The 23,294-nt window shown below is 41.8% G+C and overlaps 1 protein-coding gene across 1 annotated transcript in view; it reads left to right on the forward strand.

Moving 5' to 3' along the window:
* Window positions 1-306: 306 nt before the first annotated feature.
* Window positions 307-23,294, forward strand: part of PLPPR4 (phospholipid phosphatase related 4) — a 211,714-nt gene continuing 188,726 nt past the window's right edge. Inside the window, exon 1 of the mRNA XM_077452876.1 lies at window positions 307-793. Coding sequence (XP_077309002.1) covers window positions 716-793 — 78 coding nt within the window. The 5' untranslated portion in view covers window positions 307-715. The remainder of the gene's footprint in view (window positions 794-23,294) is intronic.

Genomic DNA, 23,294 nt, shown 5'->3' on the forward strand with positions numbered 1-23,294 from the left:
GATGAAAAAAATACACACACCATAAGTTTATAAGTAAGCTTATAAGTATATATATATATATATAATAATAATAATAATAATATTATTATTATATATTTTTTTTAAATGTAAGTCATTGCTTAGCAATCAAAAAGGTTAAATTCAGCATTGATACGGCAGCGTCACTTCATGTGGTCACTTGATAACCAACTGATTCTCTCTAGTCTTCAGTGACATATTTTACATCATCTGTCAGATGGGAAGATTGATCAGACTGAAGCCTCTCTCCAACCACCTAGCACATAAAACCCTGGGATTTTTTTTTCTCTTGCTCTCTGTAGCTCCTTTGACGTCAGACCTACACACAATAAGCTGCGAATTCTAATGCTTAAGTGAATAGGAGCTTATTGGGAGCTTGAGCAGAGCAAGAGGGGTGTTTTTGTATAGGAGCCATTACTGTTTCTGTAAGGCATAATGAATAATTTTCTCTGACTGTGTGGGAACTTGCATTGCTGCAAAGGAGAGAGAGAGAGAGAGAGAGAGGGGGTAGAGAGAGAGAGAGAGAGAGAGAGAGAGAGAGAGAGATAGAAGGCGAGAAGGGAAAAAAAGCACCAAATGCTGCACACTCCATAGGTGGCACTAGGGAATGGTACATCAATGCTCTAGGTCTGCAAAAGGAAAATCATTTTGAATCAGCCTGCCTGGAAGAGAGGATTCTGCTGATTAAAAAACAAACATGTCTGCAAAGGAAAGGCAAAAGATGAGAGTCACAAAAGACAGCGTCACATTACTCCCATGTTTTTATTTTGTGGAGGTAAGTGAAAATCATATCCTATTTTTCCTTGCCTTATTGCTATTAGAAATATTTGAAATTATGTGTGTTCAGTGGATGTTGCTGATAGAAATGGTGTATATGAGTGGTGAAGGATGCTTTTGATTTTTACAATCAATGTTGCTGTGCATGCCACTTTTGTAGATTGCAAGCAAGGCTGGTTTTTATCATTACTGCTGTCAAAACCAACACAATGCAGCAGAAGATGTGCAATAAAGTGATGTAATATTATCTGATCCTCCACTAAATTAATATATATATAGACAGAGAAAGAGAGAGAGAGAGAAAGATGTATTATGTCATAGCTACGATATAGATTTGGCTGTATATATATATATATATATATATATATATATATATATATATATATATATATGATGCACATATAATAAAATGCACTTACAGGTTAAGTCAGTCCTTTTTATTGGTTTGCTCACTTGGTTTAATATATGCAGCCACAAAATGATGTAACCGGCTAGAAAGGCTAAAATGCAAATACTGTGCTGAGTATGACTAAATTCATCAATTTATCAAAGTAAATCTATTAAAGGATACCTGCCAATTGAATCATCATTTTGATAATATGAGTCCTAGTATCACATATTGATATTGATATTGTGTAATAGTATATAATTATTGCTATTAATGTTGCTGATAATAGTGGAACATTTTAAGCTTGTTTAGCCAATAGTCAATACAGATTCAGTTGGCTGGATTTTGTTTTTTTGGCAGAGAGCCCTTTTTGTTATTTGAAGACTTGACTGGGTTGGTTAATGATGACAATAGCACATGAAAGATGGCACAGAGTTGATAATAATCTTTAATTTAAAGGACTGGTTATATTATGGTTTAGCAGAAAATGGGGAGTTTATTGAGGAGGTAATGAAGGTCACAAATATTTTCCTGTTTTGAAGGCCACGTTGAATCTATTGAACAATTCTCCAGTATTTATAGGATGGTAATTGCAATGTGTTGTAGAGTTCAGCAACAGGGCATATTTACTGTCATTTGTGTAAGTGTGATGTCAGATTCCCGTAGGTTGGGTGGCTTTGCCAGTTAAAGACAGACCTTAAGCCAAACTCCATGTGTTGTCAACCATATTTAAATTTTTTTTGCCCAAATGGCAAAAAAAAAAAGTGTTAAAAATAATGTTTAACATTTTAAAAAACAGCTAGTCATCTCACATATCGAATCTTCTTATAAAGTGATATATAAAAACCTTAAACCTACCAAGTAGGCCCACCGTGGGAGCCTTTGAGAGGGAGAATGAAACGACAGAAGTTGGTGTCTAGACTAATTTTGATTAGATGTAAAAATAGTACCAAGGAATATGAATGTACCTGTTGAGCCAGTGATAGTTTACTGCAAAAAAAAATACGCTTTCTCATAGACTGTGGCTTCTTGGTCTAGCAGAGCAATGAATGATGAACTTGTACTCTCACAACTTTACACATAGTATATGAAGTTTACATGTTCTAGTTATGTTAGCATTTAGATTTATTCTGACTGTTACCTTTTAATCCTTTTTCAGCAATCTAAAAACAAAAAGTTCAGAAAAGTTTGCTGGTATTCAACCAAATTAGACCTTACAAGTTTGTGTGATTTTATGAGTGTGATATGGATATTGGATTGTGAGCTTATTAAAGGGCAAGGACACATGAATAGTTCTAGTTTCTATAAAAACACAATACTCGATATGGTGATATATACGCTTTATAAATACTGGAAATAAATAAATATATTACTTGCTAATGACAGGAGGAAGATATAGGTCAGTCAAGGCCACCCTGACTCACTGTAGTTTGTTGACTAACAAATGTTCACCTTGCAAAGTGAATGTTGATTAAGTTGATAAGAGAAAGATCTGTTTACTTTGAATGCTATGAATACTCAATCAAATGCAAGAAAAAACCAAGCTGGAAAATATCAAGATTTTCTTGCGCATTATTGTATATTTGAAGTGAACACGAAGCTGGGTAAATATTCTCAACTCTACCACAATAAGTAATCGCTCAAACAAAAAAAATTTACTTCAGAGTTATTTTTTAAATATATATTATTTCAGCCACACCTATTTTGATGAAGTGAATTATGTTTTAGGACATAATGTGCATACAACTGATAATGAAATAATTACATTTCTAATATTTTTTTTTCACATACTGGTAGGCTGTAATGAATAGTCCAGTCATATGATCATAGAATCTGGCTGTGCATACTGTGTGGCTGCTTTCATTGCCTTGGTTGGCAATTTCTCAGGTTGACACTGTAGGCCATATGCGTGCATGTCATATTTGGGAAGAGAATAGTGTATGACTTAGGAGCACCTGCAGGAAAGAAATATCTATGAAAACTGAAACTTGTAAGAAGTGTGGACTGGCATGGGTTACAGTTCTCTACAATTCCTCATTACGTGTGCCATACCAAGATACATTATGAACCAATAAACTTTTGGCCTGCTGATATGGACAAGATAGCAAATTAATTTGTTACTATTTTGTGATGGCTGTGTTGTTCAATGTCTATGGTCTGGTTTTCCTCTTTAGCAGGTTGTAAGAAGGTGAATTAATATCAATTTAAGGGCTGTGCAAAGGTCACATTTAGATTAAATGGAAATGTTCAAGCTTGTACTAGTATTTCCAGTATTTGATTCAGATTCATTGAAACAGACAGTAGTTGTGGTGAATGTTAGTCGTATGTTTAAAGTGTCTAGGATAACAAACGTTTTATGCCCATAGCAACCAGTCTCTCTTTCATTCATTTACTGCATTATGGGCAGCAATATATTTTCTTCTTGTAGACGCTTTGATAAAAAGGGCCTAAAGTAAGTTACTTACTTAACCATAGAACCTCCATTATAGAATTATCAGTATCTCCCATCTTTGCATACCATCATTTTTTTGTTACATTGTTGATGTGTATAATAAACAAACCTCTATAAATAGTGTTATTGATTAGGAAGAAATCTTCCAAAGGTGACACCTACTCTGAGGGGAGTTCCCTATAGATTTGTTCTATCTTCTGGTTGCATCACCAAGGGAGCCAGTAAAGAAAAATCTTCCCAATGGGACACAGGTAACATGAAGTAAACTTACAGGGGTTTTAATCCTTCTCTTCTCTATCCAAAACTAATGAAAAAGGTTTTATCCATAAATTCACTTCAACACCACTGACTATCACTTTGATAATAGTCAATAAAAAATGCATTACTGATGCCATCCATGACCATGTGAATAATTTCATGCAATAATAATCTGACCAGTAAGCTATTATATTAGCTGGGCATGTAATTTCTTGAAATAAATGTGTCCAGTTCACTTACAAGTAACTAATGACTCAGTCACTACCAGTCAATTCAAAGACATGATACAATTAAAGTATTCTTGTGTCAGGGAATAGGTCTTAGCCCTTGTATACACGGTGCGAGATTCCGACAACCAAATCCATCTGATTTTGTCCGTTGGATTTTGTCCGACGGGTCTTGTCCGAAACTGTTGCATACACACGGTCGGACAAAGTTGTCGGAAAATCCGATCTTTCAGAACGTCAGGACGTAATTTCATTACGATGGGACTACATTCAGGCTAGTAGCCAATAGCTTTGATGTAGGAATTTGATCTGAGCATGCGTGGCACTTTGTCCAATCTGAATTCTCTACACATGATCGGAGTATGTCCGATCGGAGCATTTTGTAGGAAAATATTTCCGGCAAGTTGTAAAATTTGGTCCGTCGGATATTCCGACGGAAACAGTCCGATGCAGACCACGCACAGTCGGAATATCCAACAAAACGTTCCGATTGGACACATTCCGTCGGAATCTCCGATCGTGTGTACAATGGCTTTGACTGGATTCACATCTTTGAGCTACAGGAATGTGCACAATAGCAAAAACCCAAGAAAACTGTATGTGTCAAGCATTGGGATGTTGCAGTGCTATTCATTCTTAATTGCATCCCAACGCAGCTTACTAACACACATGTGTTTTAGCACACCATACAGTAATGCACTACCATGCATTACCTTTCAAATAAATGTACATGCACATTATTTGAGGCATTTTATTGTGTTAAGGAGTCCCATCAAATGAATGGCCTGCCCTAATACAATACACATTAATAAGCAAATAAACGCACATCAACATGCTTTGTGTTAGCGCACCAGAAAGTTGTGAACCCAATCTAACAGTGTTGCAACCTCTCACTAAAATACCCAGAATAAAAGGATTAGAAAGTATCTTCAAAAACTTAAGGAACTCATGATGATATGTATTTCTGCTAAATTAGTTTAATGACTTCATGGCTGCTGTTATTGCAAATGACTCAGCCTTCTTCTTAAAGACAAACTAAACTGTGGAAGTTGTGCCCAAAATGTCAGCTAAAGGGCAAATGATTAGTCACGGTATTGCCTGTGGTTGTCCTGTATGCAGCTGATCTTTCCTCATTACTGGCTTACCATTACTTTTTCCACACTGTATCTCTATGTAGAGATGGCCATCTTAGTAGAGGCAGGGATTTTTTCCTTCATATCAGAGCTCCAACAAGATGAAAAATTAGAAACATAGTAATAATATAACCAAATCTCACTCTAGCAGTCAAAGGTAAAAGAGCCAGATCTCACAGTGCGGGTATACAGTTGTAAGCTTGTAGACCCAGGAGTTGGGTTGCCACCTTTGCTCTGGCAAAAGAAAGAATATGACAGAGTAGGGGCGTGGATAAGAGTGGTACAAGTAGTGCATTGTGGTGTACTTTGTTTACTGGGCTGAAGGGCATTCAATGATAATGGCTTCCTTTACTTAGCACCATAGTAAAACTCCCCCTTTCAGATCAGAATCATCCTTCACATTAGAAGCCCTCCTTCAGATCAAAAGCTCTCCCCTCCTCCTTCACATCAGAGCCCCCTCTTCCACAAGTAAGGGAATATAGCAGTAGAGGTGCAGCTGCCATATATAGCATAGATAGCATAGTAGGATTAAAAGCCATGTCAAACACATAGAAGGAAACATATCATTAGAGTCAGCATGTATTGCAGAGGTAATACAATATAAGTGAAACCCATGCCTGTAATACAGAAACAGGACAGCTGGCATACACGGGGAAGTGGCACAGTGAGGATGAGAGCCATGACAGTCACATAGAAGAATGTATGACAGTTTAGGGACAGCCAGCATATATGAGAGAGTGGACATATTTAGGGTCAGAGTCATGCCAGTCACACAAAATTAATCATGAAAGTACAGTGGCAGCACATCTTCATTGCATGGTGGTACAAAAAGGGTGAAAGTCATGACAGTCTGTGGGCAGGAGCAGTTCACTCGCACATGGCCGTCACATGCAGCCACTCGGAAACATGCAGGTTCTCGTGCTGTACCCATACTGCCCATTGTACAGGTGGTGGCCAAGGACCTATACTTCCCATCCTCCCAACCTTGTATAGTTAACCCTTTACCTCCCAGAAGTACTTATTTGCTAGAGAGGCACTTATCTATTAAATACTAGTTGAAAGTAGTTGATTTTGAGTTGTTAATATAGAGTAATCCATATAATATCATAGAATGAAACTGTCCAGATATTATATGTGGTATTAGGTGGTTTCTTCTTTGGAAGAGCTTTCAGCGATGGTGAGAATTTAAGCTGGTTCTCCTTATTCCTCACTCTTAGACCACTAGCTCACCATTCTTTTTCCCCAGAGGATGAACCAAGGGGAACACCAACTCCTGGCTTGCTGTCCCTCAGGGCTGAAACTAGGGGGGCAGGGGGGGAAAGTGCCCCAGGTGCCACACTGAGAGGAGTGCCGCTGACCCAGAGACCAGCATCGAAACTTAGGATGTGCTAGAGTAAGCACTGATGCTGCATCTCCTTGCAGGGTGACACTATGTTCTGCTCCTCTATCTCTCTCTGCTGGAAACCTGCAGGGCTGCACAGAGACATCCTTGGCCAGTCCCTTCTTTCTATCCCAGGACTTGTCTTGTGTCAAGCCACCAAAAAAGTTGAGGTTGCGGCCAGCTGTCTCCCTACTCCCCCTTTTTTCCGCCGGGCTTCTGTCAGTGTCAAAGAACTTGCAGTTGCAGATTCCTTCAGCCTCCTCTCACTGAGAGCGAGGATGGCAGGATTATGAGTTTTTTGTGTGAAAGAGCTTTGTGAACAAGGCTGTCTGCTGCACACTCAGGAGGGGTCGGAAAGGGGTAAAGATGAATTATTCTCATTGATTTGGAGGGGTGAACGATATGTGCTGGGGGTGATCTTGGAGGGTAGAAGACTTGTCTGGGGGGGGTTCTGATTTGAAATCCCCCCTCCAACCCACCTTCTAGCACAAGTCATTTCCCCTCTCAAAGCACCCCCAACACATAGCCTCTTACCCCCCCCCCCCCACACACACACATCTAAGAGAAGCCAGCTGCTATAGAGGGGGCAAATAAAGCGTCTGAGACCCCAGGGCATGTGCCCCAGCCTCCAAGTGTTCATGCTGGCATGCCCCTGCCAGTTATATTAAGGCCAGTTCACACTGTCCACACACTAAAGTGCAGTGATTTAGTGTGTGGGCAGTGCTCCCTTCCAGTGAGCTGGGGGTAGGAGGCAGTGGTTTTACTGCATCACACTTTTTTTTCTTTCTTTTTTTTTTGTAAGATACTTCATTCATGTCACTACTATACAGTTGCGCAGTGCAATGCGCTGCTGTACAGTGACATGCAATGCCTTCCTGTGTGCTGTGATAAAATGTAGCAACGTTAGGGACATTTCTAAATTTAATTTGATATATGCATTGTTAAGTGTGTTCCGTCAAGTCCCCAAAATCCACAAGGGAATTTCTCTCTTGATGGGTCACTGTAGTAGCTGGGATTGGTTCCCTCAATGAGAATTTGGGTCTTTGGGTGGATTGCCAGTTACGGCCATTGGTAACAAAATTGACCAGTTATTTGAGGGACACCAAGCACTTACTTAATCTATGTGACAAAATGAAGTGGGTGGAGGGGGATATATGTATTAGGTGTGCTGTATACAGCTTGTACTCTTCCATACCACATGCTTTAGAACTAAGGGCGGTTGAATACTTTTTGGACAACTATAGTGGATACACATGTATACACAAGGAATATATCTTAGACTGTTTAAATTATCTTTTGACACACAATTTCTTTTCTTTTGATGTGACTTTTTTACCTCCAGAGATGCGGAGCATCAATGGGTGCTCGGTTTCACCCTCTCTCGCCAAGCTATACATGGGTTAGTGGGAGAAAGCACACATCTTCAGATATACTAATTCATTTTGTCTTGCTATGAGATTTTATTGTCGATATATAGATGATTTGTTGTTTACCTGTTCGAATACCGTGGGGAATTTAGATTTTTTTTATAATATCTAAATAACAATGATTTTAACCTGTGGATCACGGGCCATCTGGATAGCAAGTCCATTACTTTTCTTGATGTCACTTTGTTTAATTAAGCAGACCATATTGGTTCCAGGCTTTATAGGAAACCACTATCAGGGAACACTCTTCTTCATGCAGACTCTGGGCATCCTGGCCATGTGACTCGTGGGTTACCAGTTGGCCAATTTTTGAGGTTGCGCAGGGTCTGCAGTGAGGATAGGGACTTCCAGAGAATAAGAGGGAAAATGTGCAATAAGTTTCTTGATCGAGGTTATGGGTTGTCTACATTAAATAGAGCTCAAAATATTGCAGAGGCTATGCCTAGAAAAAACTTATTACCACAAAAACATAGATGTAACTCTAATTTAACTGACACTCTTATTTACTCCACTCCATTTAGCATGGAGTTTGCTAAAATGAGAAGGACCATGGAACGTCATATACCCATTTTATTTCAAGATGAATGCTAAATTATATCTAATGGTTTTAAGGTCTTTGCCAAAATCCCTGTCTCTCAGTGATTTAAGTTCTAGTAATCGTAGTAGGACATGGTTGGATTTCACTGAGACATTTAAATGTGGAAGTACCGGTTGTTCATGTTGTCCTTGTTTGATACAGAGTGACCAGATTTATTCGATTGCAAATCATAGCTCTTTTAAAAATAAATCTTTTCTAAACTGTAATAACAGAAATGTGCCTATTTAATAATGTGTAAAATTTTTGCAATTCAATATGTAGGATGCACGACTAGGAGGCTTCAGAGCCGATTACATGTCTATGACATTGAGAAAGAACATAATAATAACGTGGCTAGACACGTTAATGGAGCCCATGGAGGGGATACCTTACTGTTGCAAATTCAGGGTGTTGAGAGGTCATCAAGCCCAGGAGGGGTGGGGACAGTTTCAGGACCCTATGCAAACATTAGGTATTCTGTATTTTTCATTACAGACTAGAATTCCTACAGGCCTTAATTTTGAATGGGATTTAACACACCTGGTTAATTATAATATATATCTTTATGATTCTTTCATCATTTATGGAACGTGATCTACTAATCCAAAAAAGTAGTTTTTTTGCTTTTTTGTGAGTTTAGTTGTTCCACCATAAACCATTTTGGATGGGACACATGCTCGCATTTTAGCATATAACAACTGGTGTGTTTGCTTTGGTTTTATTTTGATATTTTTATTTTCATTTTTGTTTTGTTTTGCTTTCTGCTGTATCAATTTTTGTTTCTCCAATTTTTTGGTCTCTTTTTTGTTTTAATTAGTTCTTTCTGAACACTCACATTTATATTTATATTTACGTATCTTTTTTCTTTATAGATTTTTTTCATGTTTTGAGAAGTCCGTGTTTCTGTGTTCCTTTGGTCTGTTTTGGATCATGTGTAATCATTTGTATATGAGAACAAAAAAATGGAAAAGAGCGTGAATTTCAATCACCTAATTGAATAATTGATTACATGTGGAGTTTTGCTATAAATACGTGTATGGTGTTTGTCTTATGCATGGTTCTGACAAAGCACGCTAGTCGTGTGAAACGTGTCACCTGGTTTTCCTTGCTGTATACCATTGTATGCTGTTGATTTAACATTTTTTAATACATCGATATTGCATCGTGTATGGGAGTGCTGCCATCCTTCGTTTTTTACCAGCATTGTTATGTATGTTTTTAAGCATTACCTGAATTGGTTTGTGAACAGCTATGATTGTCTTTTTAAAGGGAGGTATAACGTGTAACATGCTCCAGACCCCTGATCCCTCCCCTCATTGTGACAGTGGGTGGGGGATTTTTTTCAAAATAGTGTGTCTCTGCCCATACAGCCACATCAATCAATTACAGCAATCTGTAAAAGAGGGAACTACAAGTACTGTCTTCCACTGCAACTGACAGTTTGTAGTTCTGAAAGAACTGCAAGGGCACTGATTAGGGCTTTCATAGTTCATTCACAAGCCCTGCAGCTTGTAAACAGTCAGTCTGTATTGGAAGTATAGTCTAAAAGCTGCAGGGCTTGTCTGCAGGAGCCTGACATTGCACCAGGGGTGATCAGGGGTGCAATGCTTTCCAGGTTCTTGAAGAAAAAAAAAATTGCATTTTTGTTTCCAGCAAAAATATGTGCATTTATAGAGATTTTTGCATATAATTTGTAGTGTTTACAGTGCCTTGAAAGTCCCAGCCACCAATTGTGTTTTTGTATTGTTTTTGGAAGGCTTAGTGTGCATATTGGTGCTGGATTTCTTTTGGAGGGGAGGTAGTGGGGATTTATTCTGATACAGTAAAGTGGGGAAAGTATTCCTTGTGGGGAGAATGTTTCACTCTCCTAACCCCTACACTGTGTGTTATACAACCCCAACTCCTGCACTATTTTTGTTTTCTACTCCTTACTCCTAGTATGCATTTACACTCTTGGCCCCTGAAATCTGTATTTATTATCCTAAACTTGACACTGATTGCCACACTCTGTGTCTTACATAATCCTGGCATTTGCACTCTGCTGTACAGACTCCTGCACTCTATACATTATATTGCACATATACAGTTATTGGTTGCTAAGCAGTCCCTGAATATTTTAATGAAGTGCTTCTTTAAAGCGGGGCTCCAACCCCCCACGAAAACATTAAAAGTCAGCAGCTACAAATACTGTAGCTGCTGACTTTTAATATTAGGACACTTACCTATCCAGGGATCATGTAATGTTGGCACCCCAGTCAATTTTTCAGTCGGCTCTCAGGTGCTGCCGCCGCCATTCCTTCTAAGGGAAACCGGGCAAGGTTTATCTAAAGTGGGGACGGGTACCTATCAAAAACAGGTATCCACACCACCCAGAAAGGTGACAAATGTGGCACTGGGTAGCGCTCCACTTTAAGGTAGTCTCAGACAAAGTGTTAGATCTCTGTCTGTTTTTGGCATGTACAAAACCATATGTAATTGAAGATTTTTTTTTTAACGATTGTGCTTGTGGCACAGCAATCACAGCATATTTTATAGATACAAGGAAGCCTGGGTTATGCTTAACCATGCAACTTAAGCTCATCACACAATTAACAATTTTGCCACACCCACTTTTTTGCAGTGGAGCACATAGCACACCGCAGATCACTAAAATGCCCTTCATTTTTAAGTTCTAAAGTTGGGTGGTATGCAGATCACATACTGTAGGTGTGTGCATGGGGTTTGCCAGGTTTGCCTGGGCACACCCTAATCTAGGGGTCAGTAACCCATCAGAACCTGGAGAAGAGGGGCAGAATTTAGTGGAGCCAATGGGCTATATTCTCCAGCTGCAGCAGCTTAAAGTGTGCTTCTCCTCTTCTACCTCCCACTGGCATTAAGTTGCCACAGGTCAAAAATACAGTCCATCAGTTCCCCTAAATGCCATCCCTGACACCCCTCCTCTCCGGGTTCCCCTTCTTTCTGCTGCCTGGCTCCTCGTGTGCTTCTACCGCCTCCCACTGCTGCCAGCTCCTGCCAGCTGCTGTGGTAGATGTGTCAGTTACATAGTTAGTCAGGTTGAAAAAAGACACAAGTCCATCTAGTTCAACCATAAAAATTTTTATAAATAAGATAAAAAATATCATACAATCCCATATACCCAATCCTATACCCACTGTTGATCCAGAGGAAGGCAAAAAAAACAGAAAAGCAGGATCTAATTTGCTACAGCAGGGGAATCCTTCCTGATCCCAGAGAGGCAATCAGATTTTCCCTGGATCAACTATAGTTACATAGTTAAAGGATGGAGAGTGGGGGAAGGGACCAGTAAATGTCATATTTACTGGCCTCTTTCTTTTTACAAATGAATACAGTGTTCATTCATAACTGAAGCATAGGAAACTGTTTCCTATGCTTCAGTTTGTGAATGAAACAGGGAGCTGCTCAGAACAGAGCACTTCCCATTTAATAACTACCCAGTGCACCTGAGGCTGCAGAGAAATTACTGGGGAATCTCTGTTCTCAGTCCCTTTTTGTCTCAAAAGTGAGCCATCATGGGTCTGTTTAGACACCTGATATTTCACTAAAGCCCCCCAACAGAGCCCCTAAAAATTGTAAAAAAATTTTGGAACTGTAACAAAATAATAAAAAAATAAATAAATACTGACCCCGTCCACTGACCTACTGCCACCATCTACTGCCTTATTGACACCAACCTCTGCCCTACTGACACCACCCTCTTCAAAGGGGGTGAAATAATGTCTAGCTTCACCGCTACTGTCCCTTGTCCCCTCATCTGCTCCATCGTCAGTTAAGGGTCACCATTTTCCCTTTTTATGTAAGTGTGTGGGGGCCCCTCTGTAGCCCCCTCTCCCAAATGGCGGAGAGCAAAAGAAACTCCAGCAGGCCTTCCTTCTACCTGCCTACAAGTTATACAGAAGGAAGCATAACAATATAGAGTCAGCCAGCATGTGCAACATGTCAGTACAGGTGCAGCTGTAATGCATAGTACAATGTGGGTGAGAGCCATGTCTATTACACAGAAGGAAGCATGCCAGCCCAGCACAGAATCAGCCAGCATTTATGGCACAGTGAGGATAAGAGATATGTCACTTCAGGGGGTAGGCGCTGAAGATATGATACTTAGCATAGCATTCTCTCACCTGATCAAGATGGTCTTTCCTGTACTGTACTGGCCAACTAGCATTATAGATAGCCTACCAGTTAGCCACTTAGCACCATTTTGTTTCTCTCCAGCACCCACACACCAAGCTTAGTTGCTCCTGCTTACATTCTTCCCCCTTTAAATATGGCACACCTTTGTGACATGGCTATAGGTACAAGCATCTCCTGCACAAGGCTAACAGTGCACAATCCAAGAATGTAATTGAGGCCCAGAACAATAGTATAAAAATCTTGTCACAGTGAACATACCACAATAAGCCTAACCATGGTGTGCAGCCATTTGTTCTCCATACATGAGTTCCATGGAAGCGAGCTGGAGCAAAGCATCCATGAGTGGAGTCCAATCAACATAACTACATCACCTGGAGTGGCACACCTCTAACTTTGTCAGGCCAGTTCCAGCCTCAGTGGCAGTGGAGAAAGCAGCCTAGACTGCACCTGCCTCTCCTTGACTCTCAGGACACATAGGCACTGGGGTACGTGCATTAGGCAAGGTTCCAATAGAGTAGTCCAGTGTTGTAGACAGAACAGCTTCAGCCACTTGGTAAGAAAGTGAGGCTATCCTAAAAGTCTGCACAAACAGGCAGGAGCTCAAATGATAGCGTTTAACCTCTTCTGACACAGCTCCACACAGCCAACACAACGGCAGCAGAGAATCTTGCCTGGCACCATGGAGCAGGGCCATTTCTGACACATGTCAGAATGAAGTCCCATATCACCAGCACTCAACATAGATACCGCACAGCAAATCACATACTCCCAATAGATGGCTGCCCTACGTGCCATACAGTTAGTTCATCTTTCACAACTTTACAGTCCTGCCTTAACACACTTTCTTCTCCACATGGCAGCTAATCAAATGGCGCCCTTCAGCTGGAGGCCCACCTCTCATGTGAATTCTTAGCTGGGGGCCTGACCCTTGAAGTTACAACAGTCAATCCTGCCAAAATGTGGGCAGAGCTGGCTTGCTTATTGTCATATGCAGCCAAACCCTGGCCCAGAAAAATGCTGATTACTGAGCTCTACCGACAGTACAGTCTGCCCAGTGCACAGATGGTGGCCAAGGAGCTACACTTCCCATCCTCCTGACCTTGTATGGTTAACCCCTTACCTCCCTGGAGTACTCACACAATAAGTCCAAGCATCACCTGCCAGGTTTGCACCAGCAACCACTCCTCACATATTACCTTCCAGGTATTGGCTGTAGAGATATTTATTTAACCACTTGCTGAGCGGCTCACGCCGATATAGGTCGGCAAAGTGGCATGGGTGCGCCAGCACATCACTGCATCATGCTAGTGGGCGCGCACACTGCAGGAGTATGCCCGCGGGTTCCACGGACTCAATGTCCGCCAGTGGCCCCGCGATCATGGCACAGAGAGGCAGAATGGGGAGAGCCTAGCAACATGACAGGGATCTTCTGCTCCCAGTGATCAGGAGCAGTGATCTCATTCATGTTCTAGTGAGCCCATCCCCCTATATTTAGAACACGCTTAACCCCTTGATCACTCCCTAGTGTTTAACCCCTTCCCTGCCAGTGACATTTACACAGTAGTCAGTGCATTTTTATAGCGCTGATCGTTGTAAAAATGCCAATGGTCCCAAAATAGTGTCAAACATGTCCGATCTGTCCGCCGCAATGCCTCAGTCACAATAAAAATAGCAGATCGCCACCATTACTAATAATAAATAAATTATAATAAAAATGTCATAACTTTATCCCCTATTTTGTAGACACGATAACTTTTGTGCAAACCAAGCAATATATGTTTATTGCGATTTTTTTTACTAAAAATATGTAGAAGAATACATATTGGCCTAAACTGAGTAAGAAATTTGTTTATTTTTTATTTTTTGGGGGATATTTATTATAGTAAAAAATATTACTGTTATAGGGCAAAAAATAAATACTGAAGAGGTGAACAAATACCACTAAAAGAAATCTCTATTTGTGGAAAAAAAAGGGCATCAATTTTGTTTGGGTACAACGTCGCATGACCGCGCAATTGGTTAATAAATATTCACACAGAGGCCAGATCTTGCAATAAAAATGTTTTAAAACAGTAGTTGATAGTAAACCATATTATGGCACAGAATAAAACTGTCCACATACTGGATGAGGTATTAAGTGGTTTCATCTTTGGAGGTGCTTGTACCTCTGGTGAGAATGTAAGCTTGTTCTCCTTATTCTCCACTGTCAGACTACTAGCTCACTGTTCTTCTTGCCCAGAGGGACAACCAAAGAGAACAATAACTTTTGGTTTAATTTCCATTGAAGAGATCTGCTGCATCCCCAGTTGAAGATCACCTTTTTTCCTTTTAATGTTCAGTGTAGGGGACCACTGAGCGGCCCCTCCCACAAATGGGGGAGAGCAAGAGAACCTCCAGCAGGTAACAACATCAATGCTGATGCCTACAGCGTACATAGTAAAATAAGACTACATCTCTGCAATATAGCATACACAGAAGGAATGTATTACAGAGACAATTGGCAGATTATCAAAAGGCTAAAGACAAATGGCATGGGAAATCTAATCACTGACTTTTCACATGAATAAGTGCAAAATAACAGAGCAAAGCTCATATAATTTAAATATAATCAGTTGGAAGACTATGAAAACCAAAACCAAAAAAGTGTCCTGTAACGTTTCAAATACAGAAATATTTGCAAATGCACTGTTGATTAAAAAAAAAAAAAAGGCCATACATTATACAATTTTCCTATTCAATTTCCTTTAAATTTACCTTCAACTATTTAGTGCAAGCTACTGTCTGATTGCACACAAATTAAAAATGTTTATGTTTGACCTCATATTACGTGGTTTGGGTTAATCTAAAGGAACATTGTAAAAGAAAATTGTATAATGTATGGCCAGCCTTATTGTATGTATCATTAACCAAATGAGATATAGGGGAATATAGCAGTGAGGTTTATTTGTCACTATTATCTGCAACTTGAGCTAGCTTTTATCCACCTAACCGCTTAAAGCGGGGTTCCACCCTAAAGTGGAACTTCCTCTGATTGGAACCCTCCCCCCCTCCGGTGTCACAATTGGCACCTTACAGGGGGGTGGAGATACCTGTCAAAGACAGGTATTTACACCCACTTCCGGGCATAGACTCCCGTGGGAGTCTACACCATTTCCTGTCCTGCTGCGCTGTCTGCTGGGACACACACGGGTCCCAGTGACAGCGCGGACAATTCCTATTGCGTTGCGCGACTCGCGCATGCACAGTAGGGAACCGGGAAGTGAAGCCGATTCGCTTCACTTCCTGATTCCCTCACCTAGAATGGTGACGGCAGCAGCCGAGAGCTGAGCGATCGATCGGCCTCGGCATCGCTGGAACCCGGGACAGGTGAGTGTCCATTTATTAAAAGTCAGCAGCTGTAGTATTTATAGCTGCTGGCTTTTAATATTTATTTTTTGGGTGGAATCCCTCTTTAAGTCTGGTAGCTTGCGTTGATATAAACCTATAAAAGCTCACAGAACATGTCATACAATGCAAGATGCCATTGTTATTGCTTTTACAGGGCACCATTTCTGTTCAAAAATGGGCTTCTACCAGGTTGGCTGGATGGAGTATTGGAGGTACTGTTCTGGGGGAGGTATTCAAACTCACAGTCTATGGTTTTGACCACCATAAATACCTACTACATGTTATGTAAATGTCATTTTTCGTTTTAGATGAGAGGTGTGGGGTGGACGAGTGGACTGGCTGTTTTACATTGTAGAGGCTTCTGAACACACTGGTCGCAGACATCTCCTGCTACCCTACATGAGCTGCCAAGAGGGGAAACTGCAAGTGGTTAAATATACAAAGCTTTAGAATTCACAAGTGATAGATACATAACAACACAATTGCTCTTCCTGACCTTCTTCTAAAAATGCTAGTGCTTGATTGTCTCTATATTCAATATTTTCTAAGGTACAGATCCAGAACAAGCATGCAAAAACTGATGACAGCATGAAGTTCCGGGAGATTCTTATCTGCTAACAACTAGCATTTTCAGAAATGGCAGCCTATGTTTTCCACCAGTACAGGTTTATATTAAAGCACACATTGGGGGAGATTTATTAAAACTGTCTCGTGCAAAATCTAGCACAGCTCTGCATAGAAAACAATCAGCTTCCAGGTTTTATTGTCCAAACTTAATTGAACAACCTGAAGTTAAAAGCTGATTGGCTTCCATGTTACATCAGATTCTAAGTGCACTAGTTTTGGTAAATCTTCCCCATTGACTGCTTATATGCAGTGCCTTGAAAAAGTATTCACACCCCTTGAAATTTTCCACATTTTGTCATGTTACAACCAAAAACCTAAACACAAAGTGGCACACAATTGTTAAGTGGAAGGAAAATGATACATGGTTTTCAAAATGTTTTACAAATAAATATCTGAAAAGTATGGTGTGCATTTGGATTCAGACCCATTGAGTCAATACTTTGAAGAACCATCTTTCACTGCAATTACAGCTGCAAGTCTTTTTTGGATGTCTCTACCAGCTTTGCACATCTATAGAGTGAAGTTTTTGCCCATTCTTCTTTCCAAAATAGCTCAAGTTCTGTCAGATTGGATGGAGAGAAACTGTGAACAGCAACTTTTAAGTCTTGCCACAGATTCACAATTGTATTTAGGTCTGGACTGTGACTGGGCCATTCCAACACATGTATATGCTTTGATCTAAACCATTTCATTGAAGCTCTGGCTGTATGTTTAGGGTTGTTGTCCTGCTGGAAGGTGAACCTCCACCCAGTCTCAAGTCTTTTGAAGACTCTAAAAGGTTTTCTAAGATTGCCCTGTATTTGGCTCTGTCCATCTTCCAATCAACTCTGACCAGCTTCCCTGTCCCTGCTTAAGAAAAGCATCCCCACAATATGATGCTGCCACCACCATGTTTCACAATGGGGATGATGTGTTCAGGGCAATGTGCAGTGTTAGTTTTCTGCCACACAGACCGTTTTGCTTTTAGGCCAAAAAGTTACATTTTGGTCTCATCTGACCAGAGCACATGTTTGCTGTGTCTCCCACATGACTGCAAATGGGACTTTGTATGGTTTTCTTTTAACAATGACTTTCTTCTTGCCATTCTTCCATAAAGGCCAGATTTGCGGAGTGCATGACTAATAGTTGTCCCGTGGACAGATTCTCCAACCAGAACTGTGGATCTCTGGAGATCCTCCAGAGTTACCTTGGGACTCTTGGCTGCTTCTCTAATGAATACTCTCCTTGCCCGGCCTATCAGTTTAGGTGGGTGGCCATGTCTTGGTAGGTTTGCAGTCGTGCCATACTCTTTCCATTTTTGGATGATGGATTGAACAGTGCTCAGTGAGATGTACAAAGCTTGGGATATTTTTTAAAACCTAAACCTGCTTTAAACTTCTCCACAACTTTATCCCTGACCTGTTTGGTGTGTTCATTGGCCTTCATTATGATGTTTGTTCACTAAGGTTCTCTAACAAACCTTTGAGGGCTTCACAGAAAAGCTGTATTTACCGTATATACTCGAGTATAGGCCGACCCGAATATAAGCCGAGGCCCCCAATTTACCCCCAAAAAAACTGGCAAACTTATTGACTCGTGTATAAGCCGAGGGTGAGACATGCCTGTCCATCCCTGTGTGTGTGTCCGTCCATCCCTGTGTGTCCGTCCATCCCTGTGTGTCCGTCCATCCCTGTGTGTCCGTCCATCCCTGTGTGTCCGTCCATCCCTGTGTGTCCGTCCATCCATCCCTGTGTGTGTGTGTGTCCATCCATCCATCCATCCCTGTGTGTGTGTGTCTCCATCCATCCATCCATCCCTGTGTGTGTGTGTCTCCATCCATCCATCCATCCATCCATCCCTGTGTGTGTGTGTCTCCATCCATCCATCCATCCATCCCTGTGTGTGTCTCCATCCGTGTGTGTGTGTGTGTGTGTGTGTGTGTGTGTGTGTGTGTGTGTGTGTGTGTGTGTGTGTGTGTCCAGCCTACCTTTGTCCCGAGCCTCCGTCCCGTGCCTTGCCTCCTTGCCTCCGTCCCGTGCCGGGCCTTGCCTCCTTGCATCCGTCCCGTGTCGTGCCTTGCCTTGCCCCCGTCCCGTCCCGTCCCGTGCCGTGCCGTCCCGTGCCCTCTTCGTCGGCGGCCATTGTAAGTTCAAAAGCTGCGCCGCCGCCTTCGCCTGTGATAGGCGGAACACTGAATTTCCCAGCAGCCTGTGTTCCGCCTATCACAGACGTCGTATCATCCTCGTCCGTAGTACGAGGATGATACGACGTCCGTGATAGGCGGAACACAGGCTGCTGGGAAATTCAGTGTTCCGCCTATCACAGGCGAAGGCGGAGCCGGAGGCGCGGCTTTTGAATAGAATGGCCGCTGTCTGTCTGCTCGACACGCTGATCGAGCGGGCAGACAGCGATGACTCGAGTATAAGCCGAGGGGGGCACTTTCAGCCTCAAAAAAGAGGCTGAAAATCTCGGCTTATACTCGAGTATATACGGTATACTGAGATTAAATTACACACAGGTGAATGCTATTTACTAATTAGATGACTACTGAAGGCAATTGGTTCCACTAGACTTTAGTTAGGGGTATCAGAGAAAAGGGGGCTTAATACAAATGCCACCCACACTTTTCAGATATTTATTTGTAAAAAAACTTGAAAACCATTTATCATTTTCCTTCCACTTCACAATAATGTCCCACTTTGTGTTGGTCTATTACATAAAATTCCAATAAAATACATGTACGTTTTTGGTTGTAACATGACAAAATGTGTAAAATTTCAAGGAGTATGACTATTTTTTAACCACTTGCCTACAGGACACTTTCACCCCCTTCCTGCCCAGGGCATTTTTCAGCTTTCAGCTCTGCCACACGTTTAATGACAATTGCGCGGCCATGCTACACTGTACCCAGATGAAATTTTTCATAATTTTCTTCACATAACTAGAGCTTTCATTTGGTGGTATTTAATTACTGCTGGGTTTTTTATTTTTTACAAAAAAAAGACCAAAAAAAATTGAAAAAAAAACACATTTTTTACTTAGTTTCTGTCAGTAAATTTTGTAATTACATCTCTAAACTACGTCCCTTTCTAACCAATGAAACCACAAAGCTCCTAATTCACTCCCTGGTTATTTCTCGCCTTGACTATTGCAACTCCCTCCTCATTGGCTTACCTTTAAATAAACTATCTCCCCTTCAGTCCATCATAAATGCTGCTGCCAGACTCATCCACTTTATAAACCGCACAGTGTCTGCTACCCCTCTTTGCCAATTCCTCCACTTGCCCAACAAATTAAATTCAAAATACTAACAATAAGTTACAAAGCTATCCACAACTCTGCCCCCCAGCTACATCACTAGCCTAGTCTCAAAATACCAACCTAATTGCCCTCTTCATTCCTCCCAAGACCTCCTGCTCTCTAGCTCCCTCATCAATTCCTTCCACATCCGCCTCCAGGACTTCTCCCGAGCCTCGCCCATCCTCTGGAATTTTCTACCCCAAGCTGTCAGACTGTCTCCAAATTTATCCACTTTTAGGCGTTTCCTGAAAACTTTCCTCTTCAGAGAAGCCTATCCTGCCTCCACCTAACAACTGCACTATTTTCTCCATTAGCTCATCCCCCACAGCTATTACCCTTTTGTATAACTTGACCCTCTCTTCTAGATTGTAAGCTCTAATGAGCAGGGCTCTCTGATTCCCCCCTGTATCGAATTGTATTGTAATTGTAATGTCTCCCTAATGTTGTAAAGCACTGCGTAAACTGTCCACGCTATATAAATCCTATATAATAATAATAATAATAATAATAATAATAATAATAATAATAATAATTAAGTAATATTTCTCCTTCACTGATGTGTGCTGATGAGGCGGCACTGATAGGCTGAACTGGTGGATTGATGAGGTGGCACTCATACTGATGAGACAACACTTATGGGCACTGATTAGTTGGCACTGATGAGGAGGCACTAATATGCCACACTTATGGGCACTGATAGGTGGCACTGATGGGCACTAATAGGTGGCACTGATTGGCATGGATAGGTGGCACTGGTGAGCACCGATAGGCAGCACTGCTGGGCACTGATAGGTGGCACGGATAGGCGGTACTGATGGGCACTGATGGGCATTGATGGGTGGCACTGATGGACAGCACTGATTGGCATTGATGGACAGCAGTGATGGCCATTGATGGGCAGCACTAATAGATGGGACTGATAGCCAGCACAGACTGGCATCACTAATGGGCACTGATTGGTGGCACATATGGGCAGTGGTGGGCACTGATTGCTGGTGGTGGTGGGCACTAATTGCTGGCACTGGTAGGCACTCATCGCTGGCACTGATTTGTGGCACTGGTGTCGCTATTGTAATTAGGGCACTGATGATCAGTGCCCTGATTACATGTATAGATGTCTCCTGTGAGGAGATTCCGCTAATAGGCTCTCCTCGCCACACACACTGTCAGTGTAAGGCGAGGAGCGCTGATTACCGGCATCTCCATGTTTACATGTGACTGGCTGTGATTGGACACAGCTGATCACATGGTTAAAGAGCCATGGACCCAGCTCTTTACAGAGATCTGGGTCGCACCGCGTCCTAGCTAGCGAGAGCGGCCATTCTGGGACGCCGTCATATGACGGCATTCCAGAACAAAAGCTGCACCGGTCCTCCGTAATTTGACTACTAGTTAAAGGCACTGTACATAGTATTCCAGTAACAAGATCCACCAGTTGAAGCATCCAAATTGCCTTTTATCACACTGTACCCCCATAAGTCAAGGTCTCAGAAACTAGTGGCTCTCCTTGCAGAAATATATGGCAAAGGTGATGAAAGTGCTGTGTTCCCCTTCCTCTTGTGGCCTCATTCACCAGCTATCCATGTAAAGATCGCCTGTACTTGTGAAATATATCTTTCATAGATGTGTCTTTATCCTCTTCCACACGTCCCCAATAGTTAGACATAGTCATAGGATAACTAAGTCTAACTATTGGGGACAGGTGTAAGAGGATAAAGACACATCTATGAAAGATATATTTCACCAGTACAGGCGATCTTTACATAGATAGCTGCTGAGTGAGGGTACAAGAGGAAGGGGAGCACAGCACTTTCATCCCCTTTTGCCATACATTTCTGCACGGATTGCACTTCAAAGGAATCATCGTGACATTCAAGAATAGTGATGGCCGAACGGTTCGCCCGGCGGTCGTTTCGCGGCGAATTTCCGACTTTCGCCGTCCGCGGGTTCGAACGCCTTTTTCCGTCGTTCGCCCCGGCGGACTTACGTGTTTAATGTATACAAGAACTTTAACCTTTCGTGACACGTTTATCATGTGTTACAGGACAACCAATTGAGACATGACAGCTCATGGACACTTGGACATTCCCCCTAACCTATAAATACACCCGATCCGGTGGCCATTTTACATTCTTTCTTCTGTCACTGTAGGGAAAGGATCCTGTGTGGAGTAGGGACAGAGAAAACGCTAGCTATTTGGTACACAAAAGTTCTTTTCAGGACTGGTATAGGTGTTAGGTCAGCAGCCTGAGTTTCTTTTGTCAGTTTAGATAAAGGGACAGAGCGCTGTATGCTGCTATTTTAGGGACAGCTCAGCCAGATTAGTCTTTCTTCATCATCATCATCATCATCATCATTAGCTGTTACTATCAGGTCCACAAAAGAGCTGTTCCAGCTAATCGTTCCAGCCTACTCTTTTTTGCCAATTTGTATAGGGACAGGCAGGAAGCAGTGTGTCAGGCAGTGAGGATAATTTTAAAGACTTGCTGTTACTATTAGTTCCACAAAGGTTCTTTTCAGGACTGGTATCAGTGGTACGGTAATAGGCTTGTACACGTATAATATTCTTTCTTCCAAATATAGAAAGAATATTATACTTGACTGCTGCCCTTCTGCTGCAGTCTGCTAATCATTCACAACTCACTTGTTCCACAAAGCTCTTTATCAGGACTGGTAACTTGGTCTGTCTAGGGTGCTACGGTACATAGGCTTGGGTGCGGTACAGTCTGCTGTTCTGTAAGGACCGCTATCGGTCCACAATACATAGGGTTGCCGTGCACTACTGCTGACCGCTGCCCTATACTGCAGCAGTCCTTCATTGGTATAGGGACTGACGTACAGTCTGCTAATCACTAACACACAACCTGCTTGGTCCACAAAAGTTCTTATAAGGACTGGTAACTTGGTATAGGGTGCTACGGTACATAGGCCTGAGTGCGTTACAGTCTGCTGTTCTGTAAGGACCGCTATCGGTCCACAATACATAGGGTTGCCGTGCACTACTGCTGACCGCTGCCCTATACTGCAGCAGTCCTTCAGCGGTATAGGGACTGACGCACAGTCTGCTAAACACTAACACACAACCTGCTTGGTCCACAAAAGTTTTTATAAGGACTGGTAACTTGGTATAGGGTGCTACGGTACATAGGCCTGAGTGCAGTACAGTCTGCTGTTCTGTAAGGACCGCTATCGGTCCACAATACATAGGGTT

The sequence above is a fragment of the Lithobates pipiens genome, unplaced genomic scaffold, assembly GCF_037356315.1.
Source record: "Lithobates pipiens isolate NorthernLeopardFrog02 unplaced genomic scaffold, aLitPip1_a1.2 Scaffold_23, whole genome shotgun sequence".
In the NCBI taxonomy this organism is placed as follows: Eukaryota; Metazoa; Chordata; class Amphibia; order Anura; family Ranidae; genus Lithobates; species Lithobates pipiens.